Source organism: Podarcis vaucheri, assembly GCF_965113315.1.
Source record: "Podarcis vaucheri genome assembly, chromosome: 11".
In the NCBI taxonomy this organism is placed as follows: Eukaryota; Metazoa; Chordata; class Lepidosauria; order Squamata; family Lacertidae; genus Podarcis; species Podarcis vaucheri.
In genome coordinates this window covers 9,882,794-9,905,855 of record NC_138749.1, presented here as the reverse complement: position 1 = coordinate 9,905,855, position 23,062 = coordinate 9,882,794, and the positions used below count along the sequence as shown (strand labels likewise).

Sequence of the window (23,062 nt, the reverse complement as noted above, 5' to 3'; positions counted from 1 at the left end):
ATATGTTGATACTTTAAATCTCTGCCGTGGTTCTCACTCCAAGCTTGGATATTGGCATCCAATATATATATATATATATATATATATGCTTTCGTAGATTTTCACGGGTACAGGAATGCAGGTTTTGGTGTCTTCGGGTGTCTTCCCGTGTAAGAGTCGGGGTGTCTGTGCGACGTTTCGACGAGGTCTCACTCGTCATCTTCAGGCTGGTGCTTTCGGCTTCTTGTTACTGGAACAGAGCAGAATCTGGTGTTTGAGTTCCTATAAATACTGTTGAGGGGTGTGCCCAGAGCACAACTAAATGCAGCACAGCCATCTTCTCAGAAAAACTCTTCACAAGCTCAAGAGGTCAAGACACAAAAGCTTTAGCAACTAATCTACACTTAATGACCCACCCAGTGGTATTCAGAATATCACTCATGAAATCACTCAAGATATCCCTCAAGTAATTAAGGAACAAAAGAAGAAGAGGCACACTAATCTAGGAACTTCCTCTCTGCCCAGAACGTTGGAGGCTATACACCACACCCCTCAACAGTATTTATAGGAACTCAAACACCAGATTCTGCTCTGTTCCAGTAACAAGAAGCCGAAAGCACCAGCCTGAAGATGACGAGTGAGACCTCGTCGAAACGTCGCACAGACACCCCGACTCTTACACGGGAAGACACCCGAAGACACCAAAACCTGCATATATATATATATATATATATCCACCCACAAATATCTATATTTATGTAAATAGATCAACTGGAAACTGAATTCACAAGTCTATGCAGTATTCTGCTTGAGTTAGCACTGACAGAGAATGCCTCGTTTGATTTCAGGCTCTTCCACACATCTTTTTTACATTGCATTTGTGATGATTTCTGTGCATGATGGCAACGGGGAGTTGTACGCGATCCCATTTTCAGTACCGTTTGTTTGTGCCTTCAAAAAATTCAGCTGAACAATATAATACACAATACATGATGGCCAATAACAATGGCACTAAACACTATTTATAGACTAATAGAAATGATCAGAAATGACAATAAAGATATTATTATTATTATTATTATTATTATTATTATTATTATTATTATTATTATTTTAAAAAAAATTACAACCAAAGTCTCTAAGTCTTCTTCACCAGTCGCGGTAGAATAATTAAAAAGTTCAATATATACATAATCTGTCACCAAATATTGCCGGAACAGAGTTACTTTGTTGGTTTCTAATGTGCCACTGGACAATTTTTAAATTTTTAAAATATATTTCTATTGTATTAAGGTATTGTTGATGGTGGGACGCGGGTGGCGCTGTGGGTAAAACCTCAGTGCCTAGGACTTGCTGATCGTAAGGTCGGCGGTTCGAATCCCCGCAGCAGGGTGAGCTCCCGTGGTTCGGTCCCAGCTCCTGCCCACCTAGCAGTTCAATAGCACCCCTAAGTGCAAGTAGATAAATAGGTACCGCTTTATAGCGGGAAAGTAAACGGCGTTTCTGTGTGCTGCGCTGGTGCTGACTCGCCAGTTGCAGCTTCGTCACGCTGGCCATGTGACTCAGAAGTGTCTTCGGACGGCGCCGGCTCCCGGCCTCTTGAGCGAGATGAGCGTGCAACCCTAGAGTCGGTCACGACTGGCCCTTACGGGCAGGGGTACCTTTACCTTTATCTTTATTGTTGATGGAACACCCAAGAGGATTACAAGGCAATTTGTAATCTTGTACTAGAATTTAAGATCCAAATACTGGGTGCCTGTGACTGCTAAGACACAGCAGCAGAAGGTTCCCCATTATTTCCAAATTCAGATTTACAGCCTGAGCTCTTACTGTGAAGTCTTGCTATTCAGTTCAAAGCCTATGAATTCAAATATGAATTTATTGCGTACCGCAGTGGTGAGGAACCTGACTTTTTCATCATCCGCAATAAAGATTTAGAGGTGCATTTAAATAATTTAGAATGCCAAATCAAAAGCTCTTTTATTGTTCAGGCAACAGATGAAGACTTTTGTTATTGTTGTTCTCCAAGACTCTTTTTAGTGTTGTTTTACTGCTTGAATATTGTTTTTTTTTATATATGATCCTGCATGATTTTAAGTTGTTCTGATGCTTTATTGTATAATAATCATTTTATTGTTGCTTATTGAAAGTATTGTGAACCATTGGATACAATTTTAGAGTTTAAAAGTATATATTTTGAAGAAAATAAATAAAAGCATCTGACTGCAGACAGATATGAATTTACCCTCCTGCAAAGTCTTTGCTGAGTCAAAGAGCTCCACAAATGTTGAAAAGCTGCAGTTGCAACTCTCTGCTTGATGGATTTGAAGCTGAGATGGGATAAGGAGATCTCCTTCAGCTATGGGACCTTTGGAATTCGAGTTGGCCCTTCTCTACATTCAAACCCCTTATGAGTATAATCTCTGTGGGAACTTCTTAGTTGTGGACTAAGGACTGAGGTTGTGGACAAGATGTTTGGATCAGTCAGGGCAACCACTTGTGCCCTGGATCCTTGCAGCTCTTGTCTGATGATGACGATGAAAATAATAATAATAATAATAATAATAATAATTTATTTATACCCCGCCCATCTGGCTGGGCTCCCCCAGCCACTCTGGGCGGCTTCCAACAAGATATTAAAATACCGTCATACATCAAATATTAAAAGCTTCCCTAAACAACTGAAGCTGCCTTCAGATGTCTTCTAAAAGTCTGGTAGTTGTTGTTCTCTTTGACATCTGATGGGAGGGCGTTCCACAGGGAGGGTGCCACTACCGAGAAGGCCCTCTGCCTGGTTCCCTGTAACTTGGCCTCTCGCAGTGAGGGAACTGCCAGAAGGCCCTCGGCGCTGGACCTCAGTGTCCGGGCAGAACGATGGGGGTGGAGATGCTCCTTCAGATATACTGGACTATATATCTGACTATATAATAACTAGGAGGGAGGGGACAACTGGCCGGGGCAGGGTGGTGTTTCATTCCTTGTGAGAGGGGGTGTGCTCCCTGCCTGCCTGAAGGAGGCAGTGGTACAACCACTGCTCAATGAACCCTCTCTGGATTTGGAAAATTTGAGTAATTACCGGCCAGTTGCCAGTCTCCCTTTCTTGAACAAGGTTCTTGAAAGGGTGGTTTGCAGAAGTCACCATACTTTTTAGGTCTGTAGGCAGATTTGAATTTTTGAGTTAATATCATAGATGTTGCCCTCTCTGGTCAACAACTCTCCCAGGTCTCACACATACAGAGAGAGAAAGAGGACGTGCACAGACAATTTTTTTTGGCGAAGGATGTGGATAGGACAGATCCACAAGCCTTGGAAAGCACATAGACCTGAAAGAGAGAGTGGAAAAGGGCGTAACTTTGTCCTTTAGTTTTATGTACTTGTCAAGGGGAAACAAGATAACCACCCTCACCATCTCATGATTAAGGGAAGACCTGCAGAGTGCCACTAGGCCCATGTGTGCCTAAGAATGCCATGTTGGCCAGACACAAACAACAAATGACATGTATTAACTGCCCAGGAGCCAAGGTAAAGGGACGCCTGACCGTTAGGTCCAGTCGCGGACAACTCTGGGGTTGCGGCACTCATCTCGCTTTATTGGCCGAGGGAGCCGGCGTACAGCTTCCGAGTCATGTGGCCAGCATGACTAAGCCGCTTCTGGCGAACCAGAGCAGTGCATGGAAATGCTGTTTACCTTCCCTCCAGAGCGGTACCTATTTATCTACTTGCACTTTGACGTGCTTTCGAACTGCTAGGTTAGCAGGAGCAGGGACCGAGCAACGGGAGCTCACCCCGTTGCAGGGATTCAAACCACCAACCTTCTGATCGGCAAGCCCTAGGCTCTGTGGTTTAGACCACAGCGCCACTCACGTCCCGTTTTTAAAAGTTGTCACTTCCAGTTTCATTTGAGACCCACATTGTGAGCTTGTGCTACCAGCAGCTACCAAGTTAGCGTGCCTACTTTAGTTAATGTTGACCGGGCAGGCACAAAATGGGCACACACACTCATAATATGCCTGGGTTTTAATTATGAATAAATGAAGAATTTCAGTGGAGCTTGATTCGCAGTACAGTTGAGAACTGCCAGCTGGGAAAATTCTTCCTTCAAGCATGTTAATTTTGGACTTTGGCAGCATCTCAAAGCCACCATATGAAGCCACGGGAAAAATCATCTGAAATCTAAGCAGAATGCAACATAACTCAAATACATTGGTAAGCTTGGATAATACTATCTATCCTAATAACAACTGGAGCTTTCTAGCACAAACATTGTTTATCTCTACACTCATGCTCCATCTTCTAATGCTGTGTTTTCCAGATAGGTCTGATACGTGTCCCTCCTTTCTTGTGAGTCTATCTTACTCTCAATATATACACATTTATATCCCATTTACACTAATGGGATTCACACATGTGTATCGAGGAGAGCAAATATAACTTAGCTCTGTGTGTGCCTCTGCCATCTTTTATGGCACTCGGCTGAATTTCTTAAAGTAGGGTCTCCTTGCACTGATGAGCCTGCAAAAGAAGAAGAATGTGCTTATCGGAGGGAATAGTACATAAACACTCCTTTATATTGAGAAAAGAGGCTATACTCTCTGTAATGTCAGGTACGTCTTACCCTTCCTCCAGACATCATTTTGCTGCTCGTTTCCCCACCCTCATTCCATATCATCATCAGCTGCTAGCAGTGGGAGGAAACCCATAGTATAGTGATGTTAGCACACACTATACGTTGAAAAATGTTACATGGAGGGAGTACTGTAATTTATTGCATTTATATCCTGCCCTGCCTCCAACAAGCAAAGGCAACCAGTATGGTCCTTTGCACTCCCATTTTATCCTTCACAGCAGCCTTTTGAAGTAGCTTAAAACTGGGAGAAATGACTGAAATATTGTTCTCCCCATGTTTCTCAATTCTACCTAGTAAGTCTTTAGTGTATCTGTAGAAGCTGGAAAACCACAAATGCATGTCAGGCGGGCAATGTGCATTGGAAACAGAATGAAACAACACACGAAATACTTAACATGAATATTTGTTGTTGTTGTTGTTTAGTTGTTTAGTCGTGTCCAACCCCATGGACCAGAGCACGCCAGGCACTCCTGTCTTCCACTGCCCCCCGCAGTTTGGTCAAACTCATACTGGTTGCTTCGAGAACACGGTCCAACCATGTCCTCTGTCGTCCCCTTCTCCTTGTGCCCTCCATCTTTCCCAACATCAGGGTCTTTTCCAGGGAGCCTTCTCTTCTCATGAGGTGGCCAAAGTATTGGAGCCTCAGCTTCAGGATCTGTCCTTCCAGTGAGCACTCAGGGCTGATTTCCTTCAGAATGGAGAGGTTTGATCTTCTTGCAGTCCATGGGACTCTCAAGAGTCTCCTCCAGCACGATAATTCAAAAGCATCAATTCTTCAGCCTTCTTTATGGTCCAGCTCTCACTTCCATACATCACTACTGGGAAAACCATAGCTTTAACTATACGGACCTTTGTCGGCAAGGTGATAATTGATTGAAAATGGGTCTCTGTTACAGAGTCAGAGCCCCTCTAGCTCAGATGTGTACTCTTCATCCTGTTGGAGCGGCATCTGCACAGGTTTTCGGGGCAGTCATCCTGCTTCATTTACAGTCAGTGCAGATCTCATAACATCCTGCTGAAATCCCACGACATTTTGTACAACAAATGTTCTGGTTTATCCCGGCCACCACCACTACCCACCCCGATTTTGTTACACTATAGCCCCTCTGCATCAATGATAGGGTAGAATTGGAGAAGCAGAACAAACTAAATCAGAAGAAATCCACCACTGGTACAATGCACGTTGCAGAAATCACGCATAATAAAACTTGGGTGGTCCTTAATCGTATGACACTGGACCATGCATGCACTTTAATGCTGCAAAACTGGGCAAAAGACATGCTTATTGTCACTTAGGAAAAAACTCTGGGAGCAAAAGTATTATACAGTTCAAGTAGAATACCAAAAACACTTGGAGTACCTTAAAAAAACACACCCTAGAAATATGTAATTACCCTGTTCAAGGTACAGGCAACTCTCCATTTACGCTGGGGTTAGTAGTGGAAATGCGGAAGACAATTGTATTTCAAGGAGTTAGGTGGCATGTCCCTTTCCCTTTAACATCCCCAGTTCGATTCTTGTGTTTCACACACCTGTCGGGAGTTTCTTGGGCTCTTCTGTGTTGCAAGTGATGGCTGGATGCCCGGCTGCAGGTAGTGGGAGACTCTCAGCCGCTCTGTATCAGTGGCGTAGCGTGGGGGGTGCAGGGGGGGCCGGCCGCACCGGGCGCAACATCTGGGGGGGGTGCTCGCACTCGCAGCTCTCTGCCCCTACCTGGCTCGAGTGCTAAAATCCACGGGTTAGGGGGCGCAAATTACTTCCCTTGCCCCGGGTGCTGACAACCCACACTACGCCACTGCTCTGTATTAGTTCCATCTCAGGGTCCTGGGCTAATCATGAGTAATGTCAAGTGCACTTGATTAAATCAAGGCAGGCTATAAAAGCCATAGGTGGGAGGGGCCCAGAGAGCTTCTACCCAGATCAAAGAACCTGATGCTGGGAGACCGACGGTCAGGGTCTTTCTCCTGCTGCTCTACCTGGGGCTCCGGGCAGCTGAAGGGGAGATTGGGTAGCCCCTGTAGGGTATGTTTTTATGTTATGTTTTGTATGCCTGCTGTTTGTTAATAACTGTTTTGGTTCCCCTTCCTCCTCCTCCTCATTCCTTTTGTGCTGATATCCTTGGAAAGAACTGCTGTATTTGGCAGCACGGGGTTACATTTCAGGGATAGCACCTAAAGCCAAAAATCACATATAGTCAAAACTTCAATGGTTCAAGGGTGGGTGGGATTGCCAAAGTCCCCCCCCCCCATGCCCATCCCATTTTCTTTTATTTTTTAAATTGACAAGCACGTAAAACTGAATGTGCACAAGTTAAGTGCATGCAAGTTGCAAGTTCCCTGTACACAGGAGTCCACTCAACAAAACACAATGCAGCCCATGTTTCACTGTCCTTGTCCTCTGTTTGCACTGCTATACAAGCCTTCCTTTCAAAACAGAAGGATTTCATAGCTGCTATGAAAGCACAACAATATTGCCAGGCATTGTGCTCTGATAGGGTAATAAAACCTGTCAACCATTCAGAATTAAGGCGTTCATATACTGTATGATTACTGCGAAATAAAATCACAGCGATGATGCAAATCAGAAGCCTGCCACCAATCAAAATGGAAAATATAAGTGAGAAAAAATTGTCTATTTATGCATCACTAGCTGTATAGTATCCCTGAGCTCCAGTTATTATTTGGTTTGTTATCTGTATTACAGTAGTGCCCAGAGGCCACACACAGTTGATATAACACAAAACATAATTGTTTTAGCTTGGAATCAATTATTAATCTTGACACCTGCATTTTAGGTAAATAACAATTAGAACCTGATGAGTTTTTTAATTACTATTTCAAACTCTATTTACATCAGCAGCAAAATGAAAAATATTAAGAGAGACAATGGTGAAATTAACCAGCTACAAAGCTGTAAAAGGTAAAGGACCCCTGGACGGTTAAGTCCAGTCAAAGACGACTATGGGGTGTGGCACTCATCAAGCTTTCGTGTTTGTTCAGAGACAGCTTTTCCGGGTCATGTGTCCAGCACGACTAAACCGCTTCTGGTACAATGTTCCAGAGTGCATGGAAATGCCATATAATTCCCGTCGCAGCAGTACCTATTTATCTACTTGCACTGGTGTGCTTTTGAACTGCTAGGTTGGCAGGAGATGGGACAGAGCAACAGGAGCTTACCCCGTCACGCAGATTTGAACCGCCAACCTTCTGATCAGCAAGCCCAAGAGGCTCAGTGGTTTAGACCACAGCATCCCTAAAAATGAAAAATATTAAGAGAGACAATAGTGAAATTAACCAGCTACAAAGCTATAATAGTAATGCTAGCTACCTAAAGTGAATGTGCGTGTGTTGGTTTGTTTGTTTTAAAAAACCCAACTTACACAGTCATTAAGGAATGCGCGCATGCACATTAGGTTGCAATTTTTCTTTCTAGTTTAAGTACATAGTAAAATGTCTTACACTTTCAAAATAACAATCAATACTGAAAGGACATGTTCTCCGTGCTTTGGAAATCTCACCTGTGGGTAGAGAGCCATGAAAATAAAGATAGAAATCTCATCTCTTACAGAACCAACCAAAATGATCCAAGAATTAGAGTCCCTTCTCTATGACCTGGATCACACCATGTGTGAGTGTAAAACTGTGGTTACATCTCTTCTCTCTTGGTCCTCCTGCTACCATGCAAACAAACAACCCAATGACTAAGGTAAGACACTGAAAACTTTTATAAAATTATGAATGGCTTAATGGAGGGAAATATGCTCTGGCTCATAATGCTAGAAACTGAGAAATCTGAAGAAACTGATAGGCAGTTTAATTTCACATTTCCTCCAAGGTGTCCAACCTGACTGTATGCTTGTATGCAACCTGACTGCGGCGGGAAGGTAAACGGCGTTTCCATGCACTCTGGCACATTGCACCAGAAACGGTTTAGTGGTGCTGGACACATGACCTGGAAAAGCTATCTCCGCACAAACATGGACCACATAAATGCCATCTCCAACTGATTCCATCAGTGGTGTCTCTGAAAAATTTTACACATCACTTGGGAAGACTAATGCCAGTGTACTGGAAGAAGCAAAGATCACGAGTGTCAGTGTGATGATTCTTCAACATGAACTTCATTGGACTGGTCATGTTGTGCGGATGCCTGATTATCGTCTTCCAAAGCAACTACTCTATTCCGAACTTAAAAATGGAAAGCGTAATGCTGGTGGTCAACAAAAACAGTTTAAAGACTCTCAAGGCAAATCTAAAAAAAGAAATGTAGTATAAACACTGACAACTGGGAAACACTGGCCTGCGAGAGCTCCAGATGGAGAACAGCCTTGACCAAAGGTGTCATGGGCTTTGAAGACGCTTGAACTCAGGATGAAAGGGAGAAACGTGCTAAGAGGAAGGCACATTTAGGTAACCCTCAATTTGATCAACTCCTGCCCGGAAACCCATGTTCCCACTGTGGAAGGATGTGTGGATCCAGAATTGGCCTCCATAGTCACTTACAGACTGTGTTCACGGAAGACAATCTTACAAATGATCGTCAAAGAAGAAGATATGGTTCTCCCCACCCCCCGTTTATCTTCACAATAATCTTGTGCTATAAATTAGCCTGATACTGCTGGCCAAAGTTCACTGTGAGTGCTTCCAATACCGTTGCTCTTCTTGAGTGGGATTCAATCACATGCCAGCAAATTCAAGTTGCAACAATTAAAGCTGATCTGGAGTTCTTGTGCAACAAGCCTAGACCTCTGAAATATCAGACAATTAGGAAAGTGACAAGAAAATGAAAAGTGAAAGTGTGTGGGGGTAACACTTGCTTTGACAAACATAATCTAACCTCGCCACAAACAGATCAGGATGAATGTGCAATCAACCGGTCATATATAGAAGCTGACTAGATTAAAACTCAGGTCCTCGTTCAACCACGAGTGAACATACTGTACCTCTCATCTCAGAAAACCCTCAAAAGCATATGAGAGTTACAGTATGGTTTACTCGTGGCTGAACTGGGACTGAGGGGACCTGAGATTTTAACGCTTACGACCTTAAAAATAAATACACAATTACAAACATAACAGCAATCGTAAGCAATAAATAAAACATTGAAAAGTACACAGCCAAATTAAGCCATTTCCACATAATTAGATCTAATACAATGGTACCAAAAATACTAGCAACAAAAGCGAATGAAGGCGATGTTACAGGACACGGCCCAGCACTTGTGAAGGAGTATTAATTTATTTAAATGTGTATATTATTGTTTTGCTTGTTATGTGTTTTTGTGTTTTTGTAACTGTAAAAGCACCCTATGACCCTCAAACTCATTTTATAAGTACTGTAATGAAATAGTAATAGTCTTTATTCGTAGGCTTAACATATCCACGCCCCACCTCACAGCAAGCGCGAGGTGGCTTATTAACGTTAACCACCAGTCCTCTCAACGGACGCGTGTGCACGTGTGAACGCGCTCCCCGGGTCCTGAGGCGACGACTCCTCCCCCGCCAGCCGCCTTATTGACCCTCCTCGCCTTTCCTGGCCCCGCCCCCTCCGGAGCGGGAGGGGCGAGGAAAAGGCGGGAAAAGAAAACCAAGCCCTTCCCTTCGACTCCTCCGCGAGGAGCCACCTAACCACGAGACCGCGCCTCTTCTGACGTCACTTCAGGGCGGTTGTCCTTCTTTTGGTGGCGGTGGGACTCCGTCTCCCATCAGCCCCGGCCGGCGTAGGCCAATGAGAGGGGGACGACGGGAGCTGTAGTTCTGTGGGCTCGCTCAGGGTTCGTTTTACGTCCGGCGCCACGTCTCGCGCATGCGTGTGGACGGCGGCGCTCCTGCTGCTGCCGCCGCTGCATCTCCTCACCCTCCTGAGGTAAAAGGAGGAAGGAGCTTCGCCCGGCCGCGTCGGCGGCAGCGATGGCGTTCACGCTGTACTCGCTGCTGCAGGCCGCGCTGCTCTTCGTCAACGCCATCGCGGTGCTGCACGAGGAGCGCTTCCTCCGCAGGAGTAAGTCGGGCAGGCCTCGGTCGGGAGGGGGGGGCGGGAGGGGGGGTCCCGGCTTCATCCTCACCCTCAGTCTGCGGGGGGGGGGGTAGGCGGGGGGCCCGGGCCGAAGGCGGGGCCTCTGGGGCCACGTGGCACCCCTAAGGCGTCGCCATAACGTCAATTATAAGGATCGTCGTAGGGAGAGGCAGTGTGGGGTAGTGGTTAGAGCGCAGGGCTGGGACCCGGGAGGCACAAGAAGAGCCCGGGTGGATCTGGCCAACGAGCCCTCCTACCCGTCATTCTGGCTTCAGAATCAGTTTGACTCCCTCCCCCCTCTTTCTTTTCCCTTTCTCCTCCATCTTAATGTTTTAATGTTGCATTTTAATCATGTTTTTGAAAGTGTATTTTAATCAACTTGTTTTTATTATTGGTTGTTAGCCGCCCTGACCCCGGTCTTGGCTGGGGAGGGCGGGGTATAAATAAAATTTATTATTATTATTATTATTATTATTCACGGGGTCCGGCCAAATGCCCCAAAGACAGAGAAACCTACAAATAGGATTAATTTAACATATCAGTTCCAGCAATCATTTAACATAGCTTCTTATCTTACACACTATTTTAGACTTCTGTCAACAACCTCTGAAGATTTTCCGTTCTTTATCACTTATTCTGCATTTCTTAATTTCTCTATTACTTTTAATTGTTCTTAACCACTAATTCTTTTCAAAATCTTCCTTGCAATATTTCACAAAGTCCTCCTTACAGAACTTCTTGCAGTCCTACTAGCATAATATGTTGATTACAATTGTTTTTCAAATAGTTCAAATATTTACTCCAGTCCTCTAAGAATCTCTGATCCCACAGGTTTCGAATCCTTCCTGTTAATTTATCTAATTCTGCATGGTCCATTAATTTCGTTTGCCATTCTTCTTTTGTCGGTAATTCTTCTTGTGCGAATAGGCTTATTATTACTATTATTACAATTCTCCTAGTGGGACAGCAATAAGAGAGATTTCTAGTGCATCTGTAAAGATGAGCAGGGACTGGTATCATTTTCAAAGTGGATGGAGGGAGACTGCATGTTGAGTTTCCTGCATTTCAGGGGGTTGGACTAGATGACCCTCGTGGATTCCTTCCAGCTCTACGATTCGTAGAATTCCAAAGTTAGAAAGGGATCCCAAGGGTCATATCTTGCAACCTCCTACAATGCAGGAATCTCAGCTAAAGCATCCATGTGTGGGGATTACATGCAGGCGCTGTCTGGAGGAATTTGTAAATAATACTTGTTTGAATGTTGCCAGCCTGACAGGCTATATACAGTGGTGCCCCGCAAGACGAAAATAATCCGTTCTGAGAGTCTCTTCGTCTAGTGGTTTTTTCGTCTTGCGAAGCAAGCCCATTGACGGATTAGCGCTATTAGCGGCTTTTAGCGGCTTATCTGCTTATCGGATCAGCTGATAAGCGGCTTAGCGGCTTAGAAAAGGGGGGGGAACCCGCAGGAACTCGCAAGACATTTTCATCTTGCGAAGCAAGCCCATAGGAGATTCGTTTTGCGAAGCACCTCCAAAACCGAAAACTCTTTCGTCTAGCGAGTTTTCCGTCTTGCGAGGCATTCGTCTTGCGGGGCACCACTGTATATATATTCAACTATTTGTGTAAGGCATTTATTTTCTTTTTTGTATCACAGATAGCATAACAGAGAGTCATTGGGGAGAGGAGAATCTTCTCCCTTCCCTATCCCAGTGTTTCCCAAACTTGGGTTGCCAGCTGATTTTGGACTACAGCTCTCATCATTGCTAGCTAGCAGGCCCAGTGGTCAGGGGTGTTGGGAATTGTAGTCCAAAAACAGCTGGAGACCCAGGTTTGAGAAACCCTGCTGTATCCAGACTGTATTATGTTGGCACCAGAGTGGCTGCAGGTGCAGCTGTCTGTGCTGTAGGAGCAGATGTGGGTTGTCAGTATTGCCCTGGGCGCAGCACAGTTGCCCTCGGTAAGCAACGTGATAGTAGAGCTGCTACTATAGTTCACCTTGCACTATAGTTATCAAGAAATGGTTCTAGCCTCCCAGTCTCAAAGGTTAATGTAAAAGTAATGCAGAAAAGTAGTGGTAGTGATAGAGTATGAAATGCCATCTGTACCAAATGAGCCAGTGTAGGCTGGAGCTTCTTTTTAATTAATGATAAAGGTGGCTGAAGTGGAATGATACAGAACTTTTCACATAAAGTTCAATTACAACTTTTATTACCCTCTCCTTACAAGATCTTTTTGGCTATTTCCCACCCTACAATTGTTTGAATTGCTTGTCAACTCAGTCATTCTAGTTTCAGGTCATCTTCATGTGGGCTTGTGGTTGCTCAGATGAAATCTAATTGTGAGTGCTGGTTTAGATCAGTGGTCCTTGTAATCTCGTTAATTGTGGCAGTGAAGCAGTAAGGAGAGGCATTGGAACAAAATTGGGCAAACTCTGAGCAAATCATTGTGGGGGCAGTACACAAAGCTGAAGTGCTTTGAAGGTTTTGCTTCATATATTTTAGCTGGGATCATTGGTGGAAATACTAGACAATCAGTTTTCTGAAATTCTGGTCTCTGCTGGTTTTGCTTCTCTCATGATGCATTAAATTTATTTCATTTATTTATTTAAACACCACTTAACTACAATAGTCTCTAAAGCGGTATACAAGAAATACAATACAAAAAAGTAAAAATCAATGAAAGCTATAAAATCAAATTGCAGTTAAAATGCCTGCTAGAATATGTATCCAGTTTGAATTATAATTTCAAATGGGCTTTCTGGCATTGAGACACAGGTTAGAAGCCTGCTATTTATCAATATTTGGGCTTAAAATGCTTGCATTTGTAAAATACATTTTTGGTTGATATGACTGATAATTTAGATTATGTATTTGCGTGTTTACTTAACAAAAATAAAATTTCTGAATTATAGTTGGCTGGGGAACAGACCAGGGAATTGGAGGATTTGGAGAAGAGCCAGGAATTAAAGGACAGTTAATGAACCTTATTCGATCTGTACGAACAGTTATGAGAGGTAAGGTGGACAAAATAATGCTATTTTTAGCAATATGTTGTTGTGAGTTGATTTGTTTTACTGTGTTCCGTACCCCAGATACCTAGTATTACTGTGGCTTTTACACACTTCATCTGGGCATTTTCCTGTTTGGTTGTACTGGTGCAACACCAGGACAAATGATGTTGCAGTAACCAGGATAAAGACCTTTGCATTTAATCCTGCCTAGCAGACTAATAGAATCAAGCTGTTAACTTATTCACTAGCCTTATAAGTTATAACCATGAGAAACTAATGTGGTGGCAACACCAATGTCTCTCTACTCTGCTGCCTCTGTGTCCTGTCAGTCTTATGAGCATCATTGCTTCTTTCTGATCCTGCCTCCCCTAACCCATCCACTCAGTGCTGTAGTTTCCCTGAAGCATGTGAGAGTCTCTGACCGCAACCCCCTGCCTTCACTCCCACACCATTTTGAGCTGAAATGGGAGTGCAGGGGCATCCCAAATTAAAGTACTTTTTCCTTTAAGCAAATTTGGCCTGAGAGAATCTGGATCTGGCCTGTGGCGCCAAAAAGGTTTCCACCCCTGCTTTATAAAATGCATTGCTGAAATTGTTGTTTTGTATGCTTGCATGCCAGGGTCGCGGGTGGCGCTGTGGGTGAAACCTCAGCGCCTAGGACTTGCCGATCGTCAGGTCAGCGGTTCGAATCCCTGCGGCGGGGTGCGCTCCCGTTGCTCGGTCCCAGCGCCTGCCAACCTAGCAGTTCGAAAGCACCCCCGGGTGCAAGCAGATAAATAGGGACCGCTTACTAGCGGGAAGGTAAACGGCGTTTCCGTGTGCTGCGCTGGCTCACCAGATGCAGCTTGTCACGCTGGCCACGTGACCCGGAAGTGTCTTTGGACAGCGCTGGCCCCCGGCCTCTTAAGTGAGATGGGCGCACAACCCTAGAGTCGGACACGGCTGGCCCGTACGGGCAGGGGTACCTTTACCTTACATGCAGAAAATGATCTTGAATGTCCTTGTTCTTGAAGTTTATTCTCCACTTAATGCAATATTATGTTTGTCGTTAGTTGAGAAACTGTAATACCCTTTCTGTTTTTCTTTGCAGTGCCATTAATTGGAGTGAACACTGTTACAATTGTGCTGCTCTTGTTGTTCGGTTGAAGTTGGTGTCTTCAAATCAACCTGCCCAGTATCTCTAACATACAGACTGCAGACCAATTTATTCATTAGGATTCAATTTGGCTTTGCTTTGGAAGCAACACATCTGTTTCAATAAAGACACCATTTCTATTTATTGTATTCCTTAATATTCAGCCCACTTCATAACACCAGAGGATTGGAATCACTGCAGTCGTGCTGTACGTATCCTGAACCAGAACCAGATTTTTTCATTTAATAGTATCAAATGTTTACAGTACGCATTGTAACATATTGTAGTAAGTACTTAAAGATTCTGTTTCTTAACTCCTCTGTTGCTCAGAGCTTATTTTTCCAACGGTGTACTTGAGATGTGTTTGTGTTTTAAGTTGATCTTTCATTCAGTTTCTGAAGAACTGAATGATGTAGACTTTGCAGACCACTAGGTCAGATATGGCCCATGGACTATATCATTGTCACAGAAATGGAAATATTGTTGCTGGCACATATTAGAGGTTTTTAAATAGACTTTGATAGTTGATCAGTAGTATATGATTTATATCTTTACACAGCAGTGACATTTTAAGCTTCAAAGTTCGAAATCTGGTGACATGTTGCAACTGCTGTATAGCCAAACTTAGAAGAATAAGACCTAGAAATGGAAACATGTAAAACTTTATTTGGCAAGTACAGTTTATTAGTATGTTTTACAGTGGATCTTTATCCTTTCCCAAGATTTTCATTGTAAATAATTATGGATACTGTGTGTAATCTGTTTTGGTGAAATAATTTTTAAATATTGGGGAAAAGAATCTTTTTTTAAAAAAATGTGGCTGCACTTCCTTTTTTTAAGAAAAAAAATGTAAACAGAAATCCTCTTCAAGGGTTGTTTGAGATTAAAATATGTTCAAAGCAGATATTACTTAAAATTCAGACCATAGAAATGTGCCCAGTAAAATGCACTATTTTCCTGATTCATATATTTAAGACTCTGAATCAGGTTTTTGTTTGTCTCTCTTTTAATTGAAAGATAATCCAAGAGAAAATGGGACTGTGATCAGATCATCTACATTGGAGGGTGGGAGGCAGGCAAGCAAGGGAAACTGGGGAGCAAAATGAAATAATTTCTTCTTTTTAATTTCTGAGCGCTTTTAGCAATCCTCTGCATGTTTACCCAAAAATAACCCTGGTGACCTTAAAACTCAACTGACAATTGGTATTTACACTAATAGGGAATCTGTCCATTCATTGTAACAGATACATTTCCTGAAATCTGAGTGTTTTCCCATTAGTCGCAATATGTATGATGAGATTCCATCAGCTCTTGCCCATTCGAAAGATGCAGTGAAGGTTGTTGCCGAAGGAAGTAACTCTCCTGAATTAGTACAGTGCATAGGAAGAAAGGGATTGGTTGGTCCTGGGGAAGTAGAATTACATATATAGTTCAATCATCAATGGTAGATGCACGCAAATCAATAAGCTTAACAATATGGAAAAACAAATTCTACCACATCTTAAGTTAGTTTCAGGACTGCAGATTCTTTGAGGGCATGATCAAGCCAAAGATATGGCACATTGAAATCCATTTATTTAAATGAGAGAGTTAAAATAATAAAAAATCTGCCCCTGAAATTAAAGGGACATAACTGTTCAATTTTGGCTGGATTACAACCATGTCCCGTCCCCCCCAATTTTAAGTACAGTATTTGATTTGATTTTTCCAATATTGTCTATCTTCCCACTACTCCCCTTTCTCTTTTTGTGATGTGAGCTGCTTTGGAACACCATAGTATGTCTGAAAAATGAAATTGAGTTGTGCGATATAAACGGCACAGCTTTCCACATTGGGGAAAGTTGAAGGCAGATGGCAGTCAGAAACAATTCTCCCTTATGGAAGATGGCAGGACACGAGAAAGAGCTATTTCTGCTGCTCAAGAAGCTGCACAAATCATCACATTTCCTCTTAAATTGATCTATGTCAGCAATCCTAAAGACCAGATGTGGATAACCTCTTTCCGTCAGGGGCTGCCCCTTGGGTAATCTTACAGGACTGAAAGTGAGTGGCTGGGGCTAAAAGTGGGTGGAGCTCTGAAACAAAGCTGGGATTGGAGTCCTAGCCCAGCTTTACACACTTCGAAATAGCCCAATAACAGCTCATAACTGTTCAAATACATGCCAAAATAACATTGTAAGACAAGACTGATGGCAACCTTTCTACTGATGAACAGCATGCCACAAATATAAAAACAAGATGTGTATCCCTATTACTAAAATAACCAATAGAGATAGTTGAGGCGTATGGACTCAATCTACGCGCTGAATCTTGTGCACGCACCCTTTATTAAATATTTATCCATATTACAACAATAGGAGCTTCTTAGGGGGAACCTGCCTCTTTTGCTAAAGAATCCTTGTTTTGAGTATAGATCCTGGACCATGGTACTTTTTCAGAAATAAATAAAAATTTTAGTTTGTGAGAAGCCATCTCTTGCTTGCAAGTATGCAGCTTTTGGAAATACTGTTTGGGGGAGGAAGCAAGATAGGGAGGAGGTAAACTTTGAAACCCACTCACATTTGCTCTCTGCAATAAAGCTTTGGGCACTGGCATTTGCTCCACGCACCCACACAGTGCTGTGCTTTTAGCAGCTGAATGGTAAGCAGATTTCGACAGGTGAACCTTAATTCCCACTTCTCTTGTACTGCCTAAGGTGAACTGCTCCTGGGTGTTAGGGTGAACCAATACAAGAGAGCACAGACTTTCTGTACCCTTTATACGTTTTGGCTAGTCTCTGCGAGTGTTAAAAGTGCAGCATCCCACTTTCCCCTTTGGGAAATTTGGATTGCCACAAAGGCGGGCAGAAGTTCAACAGGAACGCACTTTCTGCTGAACTAGAAAGGTGGCTATAGCCTTCATCTTCATTTGCTGCTTGATCCTTTATCTTCCGCCGCCCCGATCTAGTGCATTCTGACATGCTGGAGTCTCCCAAGTTCATTACATTAAGCCAGTTTCTGCAGACTGGCTCTGTCCCATCCGCTTGCAAGACACCGCAAAAAAAGGCAAAAGGTGACTATCTGAGTGCCTGTTTGCTAATGTCAAAATCTGACCAACATGTTAAAAGCGGGAGCGTCCAGTGGGGAGACGTTAACTCTGTTTTTCAGAAATATATGTTGGGGAGGTGCGGAACTGAAACGAAACAAAGGCCCGCAGGCGTTCGTTTTAGTCACCTGCCGGGTCCTTTCTGGGTCCTTACGCAGAGAGATCTTCCGCTTTTAAAGCCCCGCCCTCCTCCACCTCTTGCGGCTGAGCCGCGTCGCTGTAGCGTCAGGTCGTTCGAACAGAGGGAGGGAGTTGTGAACCCCCCCTCCCCGTTTGCCGCCATGGTACGGCCCAACTCCCGTGGCGACTAAGAGCGAGGGCGGTACCAACTGTGCAGCAAAAGGGGGAGGATAGAGACTCACCCTCTCGGCTGGCAATGGACCAACCCGCGATGCCGTCCTCTTTGCTGGAAGGACAGGTCCATCTCATGAGAGAGGGAGGGGGACGTTAAAACGTTGGTAAACTCCCCTCTTCTCTCGCTGATTTCCTTGGGTGTGGGGCAAGCCAGGTGAGGAGCGCTTTTTTCCTGGAGGTGGGGGTGAGTGAGTGGTGGACAATAATGCCCTAAATCGCCTTGAATTAAAGTCTCTTGTGAGCCTAGAGCCGCCTTTGTGAGAGGAGGCTGCCTGCTGTACCTCTGGAGGAGTCGCTGTTCTGGCTTCTCCTTCCAAGCTGCGCTGGGAGTGGGGCATCTTCTGCTTTTTCTCTGCATGGGTGTGTAGGATTGCCTCTGTCTCTTGCTAAGGTTGCCAATGTCACACCAATTTTCCTTATTTGCTACAGAGTTGTTGCTGTTGTTGTTTAGTCGTAGAATCATAGAACCATAGAGTTGGAAGAGACCACAAGGGCCATCGAGTCCAACCCCCTGCCAAGCAGGAAACACCATCAGAGCACTCCTGACATATGGTTGTCAAGCCTCTGCTTAAAGACCTCCAAAGTAGGAGACTCCACCACACTCCCTGGCAGCAAATTCCACTGTCGAACAGCTCTTACTGTCAGGAAGTTCTTCCTCATGTTTAGGTGGAATCTTCTTTCTTGTAGTTTGGATCCATTGCTCCATGTCCGCTTCTCTGGAGCAGCAGAAAACCACCTTTCTCCCTCCTCTATGTGACATCCTTTTATATATTTGAACATGGCTATCATATCACCCCTTAACCTCCTCTTCTCCAGGCTAAACATGCCCAGCTCCCTTAGCCGTTCCTCATAAGGCATTGTTTCCAGGCCTTTGACCATTTTGGTTGCCCTCCTCTGGACACGTTCCAGTTTGTCAGTGTCCTTCTTGAACTGTGGTGCCCAGAACTGGACACAGTACTCCAGGTGAGGTCTGACCAGAGCAGAATACAGTGGCACTATTACTTCCCTTGATCTAGATGCTATACTCCTATTGATGCAGCCCAGAACTGCATTGGCTTTTTTAGCTGCCGTGTCACACTGTTGGCTCATGTCAAGTTTGTGGTCAACCAAGACTCCTAGATCCTTTTCACATGTGTCCGACTCTTCGTGACCCCATGGACCAGAGCACACCAGGCACTCCTGTCTTCCACTGCCTCCCGCAGTTTGGTCAAACTCATGCTAGTAGATTCGAGAACACTATCCAACCATCTCGTCCTCTGTCGTCCCCTTCCCCTTGTGCCCTCCATCTTTCCCAACATCAGGGTCTTTTCCAGGGAGTCTTCTCTTCTCATGAGGTGGCCAAAGTATTGGAGCCTCAGCTTCAGGATCTGTCCTTCCAGTGAGCACTCAGGGCTGATTTCCTTAAGAATGGATCGGTTTGATCTTCTTGCAGTCCATGGGACTCTCAAGAGTCTCCTCCAGCACCATAATTCAAAAGCATCAATTCCTCGGCGATCAGCCTGGTGCAAAACGTAGGTCGTTTCACTGCAGAGTTTGGGCTGTTTTGTGTATGTGGGTGGGTGGTGTTGTGGTGGAACTAATCACTCACAGCCTTGACTTTATCACGATTGCGGGTTGGTGAGACACTTCTGCAACAAGGAGCGGATTCTGAAGTATGACATTTGCAAGACTGAAACCTCTGACCTTACTCCCATGACTAACCAATGACACTAAAAAGAAATTCTAATTTATTCTGGTAGCTGCTTGACAGTGGAATGGACTTCCTCAGAAGGTGGTGGACTCTCCTTCACTGGATGTTTTTTGGCTAACAACAAATTTAAAACACTTAATTGATGCAACAAAAAACAGCATAAAATAAAGTATAAAACGTGAATAACAATAAATTCAGAATTAAAAAATCAATTTAGGTGGAAAATACATCCAATAAACATTAGATGATTACCAGGGCTAGCTGGCTAAATTAGTCCTATTTGGGCCGGTGAAAGACCAGGGGAGAATTAGCTGTGGGATCCCAGAGCGGGTAGTCTTCATAAAAAGGGGAGAGGGAGGGAAGGAAGGGGAATGAAAGATCAGGCTAAATTCAAATTGAAAGCCAGGCGGAATAGCTCTGTCTTTCAGGCCTTGCGGAAGGAAGTTAAATCCTGCAGGGCCCTGGTCTCATGGAACAGAGCATTCCACCAGGTCGGAGCCATCACTGAGAAGGCCCTGGCCCTAGTGGAGGATAATCTGACTTCCGTAGGGCCCGGGACCTCTAAACTATGATTATTCATGGATCTTAAGGTCCTCTGCATAGCATAACAGGAGAGGCGGTCCCATAAATACAAGGGCCCTAAGCCACAAAGGGTTTTAAACATCAAAACCTTGACATCTGTCATGGATGCTTTAGTTCAGATTCCTGCCTTGCAAGGGGGCTAGATTAGATGATCCTCAGGATCCTTTCTAATTCTACAATTCTGTGATTCTGTGTATAATCCTTGAACTTAATCAGCTTTTCTTTTCTTTTTACAGCAGATGTGTAACCTTGGTCCACCTGCAGATAAGTTTATATTTCTTCGATAAAAGGAGTTCTTTTGCAGGTGATAAAAAGCAGACTCTGCAGGTTTGTGCCTTGAAACACCTTTTAGTGGCTGGCTTTATCTCTGGGAAAGAGGAGTGCTCTTCTTTTCCGATTAGATAAAAACCTGAGATGGCACCTGGTGATCTCAAAACTGCTCGATAGGAAAGTGCTGATAAATGTTTAAAATTCCCGAAGGCTAGTCACGGAGTTTGCAGTCTGGAAAAAGAAATCCCAAAGCTTCTTCCTTTGGGCGGTTGAGAAGGGGGAGGAAGCAGTCTGGTGTAGTGGTTAGGGTGTTGGCCATAAAGCTTTCTAGATGACCTTGGTGTGAGGATAAGATACCACCAACTGCACTTACTCTTGGAAGGAAAGACAGAACAAAAGTGTAATATAATGTAATATACCAGAGGAGCCTCATTGATTCCCGTAGGATTAGAGCAGTGTTTCCCAACCTTTTTTGGGCAAAGGCACACTTGTTTCATGAAAAAAATCTCGAGGTACACCACCATTACAGCCCCGTGACGTCAGCGCGCAGCGTCACGCCGGGAGGGACATGAATTGCTAGCAAATTACATAATCACCTCCTTGAGGGCTGACTCATCTTCTCCGAAGGCAGAACCCCATTAATTAACAGGACAGACTCACACCATAGCCAAGACGAGGGGGGGAAACCTCAGTCATGCACAGTCATGCACATGTGGGGGCTAAATGAGGACGAAGACCGGGCAGAGAGCAGGGTTCAAATCACCCCACCTGGCCAGGACAATCCCTGGGTGCTCCCTTGGGCCACTCGCCTGACCCACCTCGCAGGGCTGTTGTTGCGCGCCCCCGGGAGCTCCTTGGAGGAGAAAGCGGGCGATGAATGCAATGCACGAAATATATGAGAGGCGACCAGGTTTTGCAGGTGAGGGGCCCCCGCCAGACTCCGCTTCCAACACCCGGCGCAACGACGCCAAAGTTTCCCCCCGGGCTCGGCTCGGGGAGCAGCGCTGCTCCCCCCCGGCTCCCTTTCGCCCTCCCGGCTCTCTCTGCCGCCCACTGGGGACCCCCCTCACCTGCCAAGTCCGGAGCGCCGGTGGAAGTTGCATGCATGCATGCAGGGCGCCGCGTTGCCATTGCATTGCACTGCACTCCATGCAACGCCTGCACGCATGCATTGCCTTGCACGCCCGCCAAGGGGTCTCCCCGCGGTCCAATGCGTCCCCTCCGGCGCGGATGCAGCATTGCAAAAATAACACACACCCCGACGCAGCCCTACCTGGGGGGCAGCCTCCGCCGCTCCGCCTCCGCGGGGATCCCCGGGCTCCATCCTGCCGCCCGATCTCCACGGAAGAGCCCCTGCCCGCCCGGCCGCCGCCGCTGCGCTCATTCCATGGCCGGGAGAAGAGCGCTTCAAACAAAACGCCCGGCCCGCCAGGCCACGCTGGGAAACGTAGTTTGCGCACCCCGCACGGGCGCGGAGCCCAAGAGCGAGGGGACTACGGATCCCGGCAGCCCCCGCGCCGGGGACGGAGGGGGAGAGGCCGGGTGCAGGGATGGAGGGACGGGTGGGCGAGCGAGTGAGTGAGTGGCAGCCGCCAAGCCTTGGCCGAGAGCCAGGAAGGGCCTCCCCGGAGGAGGAGGAGGAGGGAGGCGCAGAGCGGGAGGGAGGGGGGAACCCCAGGGGTCATCTAGTGACGGCGCCCCTATCGAAAATTTGACTTTTTAAAAAAAATCTATCACATTTTTTATTTTTTCCCGCGGCACACCAGGCAACATCTCGCGGCACACTAGTGTGCCACGGAACAGTGGTTGGGAAACACTGGATTAGAGGAACAGTTCTGTCATTTGCCCTAAAGAGCGGTTTCTTCATTCTAATAGTGCTCCCCTGCATGCAGCTGTAGGAGGAAGCCAAAGATTTCTTTTTCCTAGAGGTGCCATTATCGACAGCTTGTATTGGGTTAATAATAATAATAATAATAATAATAATAATAATAATAATAATAATAATAAATTATTATTTATACCCCGCCCATCTGGCTGAGTGTCCCTAGCCACTCTGGGCAGCTCCCAATCAAATGCTAAAAACAGTACAGCATTAAATATTAAAAACGTCCCTGATGTCTTTTAAAGATAGGATAGCTGCTTATTTCCTTCACATCTGAAGGGAGGGTGTTCCACAGGGCGGGCACCACTACCGAGAAGGCCCTCTGTCTGGTTCCCTGTAACCTCACTTCTCGCAATCAGGGAACCGCCAGAAGGCCCTCGGCGCTGGATCTCAGTGTCCTGGCTGAACGCAGCCTTGCCGCCGCTCCCGGAGCTT

General features: G+C 45.2%; 2 protein-coding genes across 4 annotated transcripts in view; both read left to right on the top strand.

The window, feature by feature from the left end:
* The window catches only part of HDHD2 (haloacid dehalogenase like hydrolase domain containing 2), a 91,759-nt gene that overhangs the window by 58,252 nt on the left and 10,445 nt on the right, over positions 1 to 23,062 (top strand). For 2 of the 3 annotated variants that reach the window (XR_014224493.1, XM_082242262.1), the window contains exon 1: positions 20,712 to 20,802. The gene's annotated coding sequence lies outside the window, so the exon portion shown is untranslated. Of the gene's footprint in view, positions 1 to 20,711; positions 20,803 to 23,062 lie in introns of those variants that run through there. The other variant, XM_082242263.1, reaches the window with a different exon arrangement.
* IER3IP1 (immediate early response 3 interacting protein 1) lies at positions 10,418 to 14,905 on the top strand. Its single transcript, XM_082191308.1, has 3 exons — positions 10,418 to 10,605; positions 13,532 to 13,633; positions 14,721 to 14,905. The coding sequence occupies exons 1-3, from the start codon at positions 10,515 to 10,517 to the stop codon at positions 14,774 to 14,776; spliced, it is 249 nt and encodes an 82-aa protein (XP_082047434.1). The 5' UTR covers positions 10,418 to 10,514; the 3' UTR covers positions 14,777 to 14,905.

Bases quoted from the DNA above. Each gene is read 5' to 3' on its own strand.
- IER3IP1 (XM_082191308.1), top strand. From the start codon at position 10,515: ATGGCGTTCACGCTGTACTCGCTGCTGCAGGCCGCGCTGCTCTTCGTC. The intron at 10,606-13,531 runs GTAAGTCGGGCA...TCTGAATTATAG, and splicing joins GGAGCGCTTCCTCCGCAGGA to TTGGCTGGGGAACAGACCAG. The intron at 13,634-14,720 runs GTAAGGTGGACA...TTTTCTTTGCAG, and splicing joins TGTACGAACAGTTATGAGAG to TGCCATTAATTGGAGTGAAC.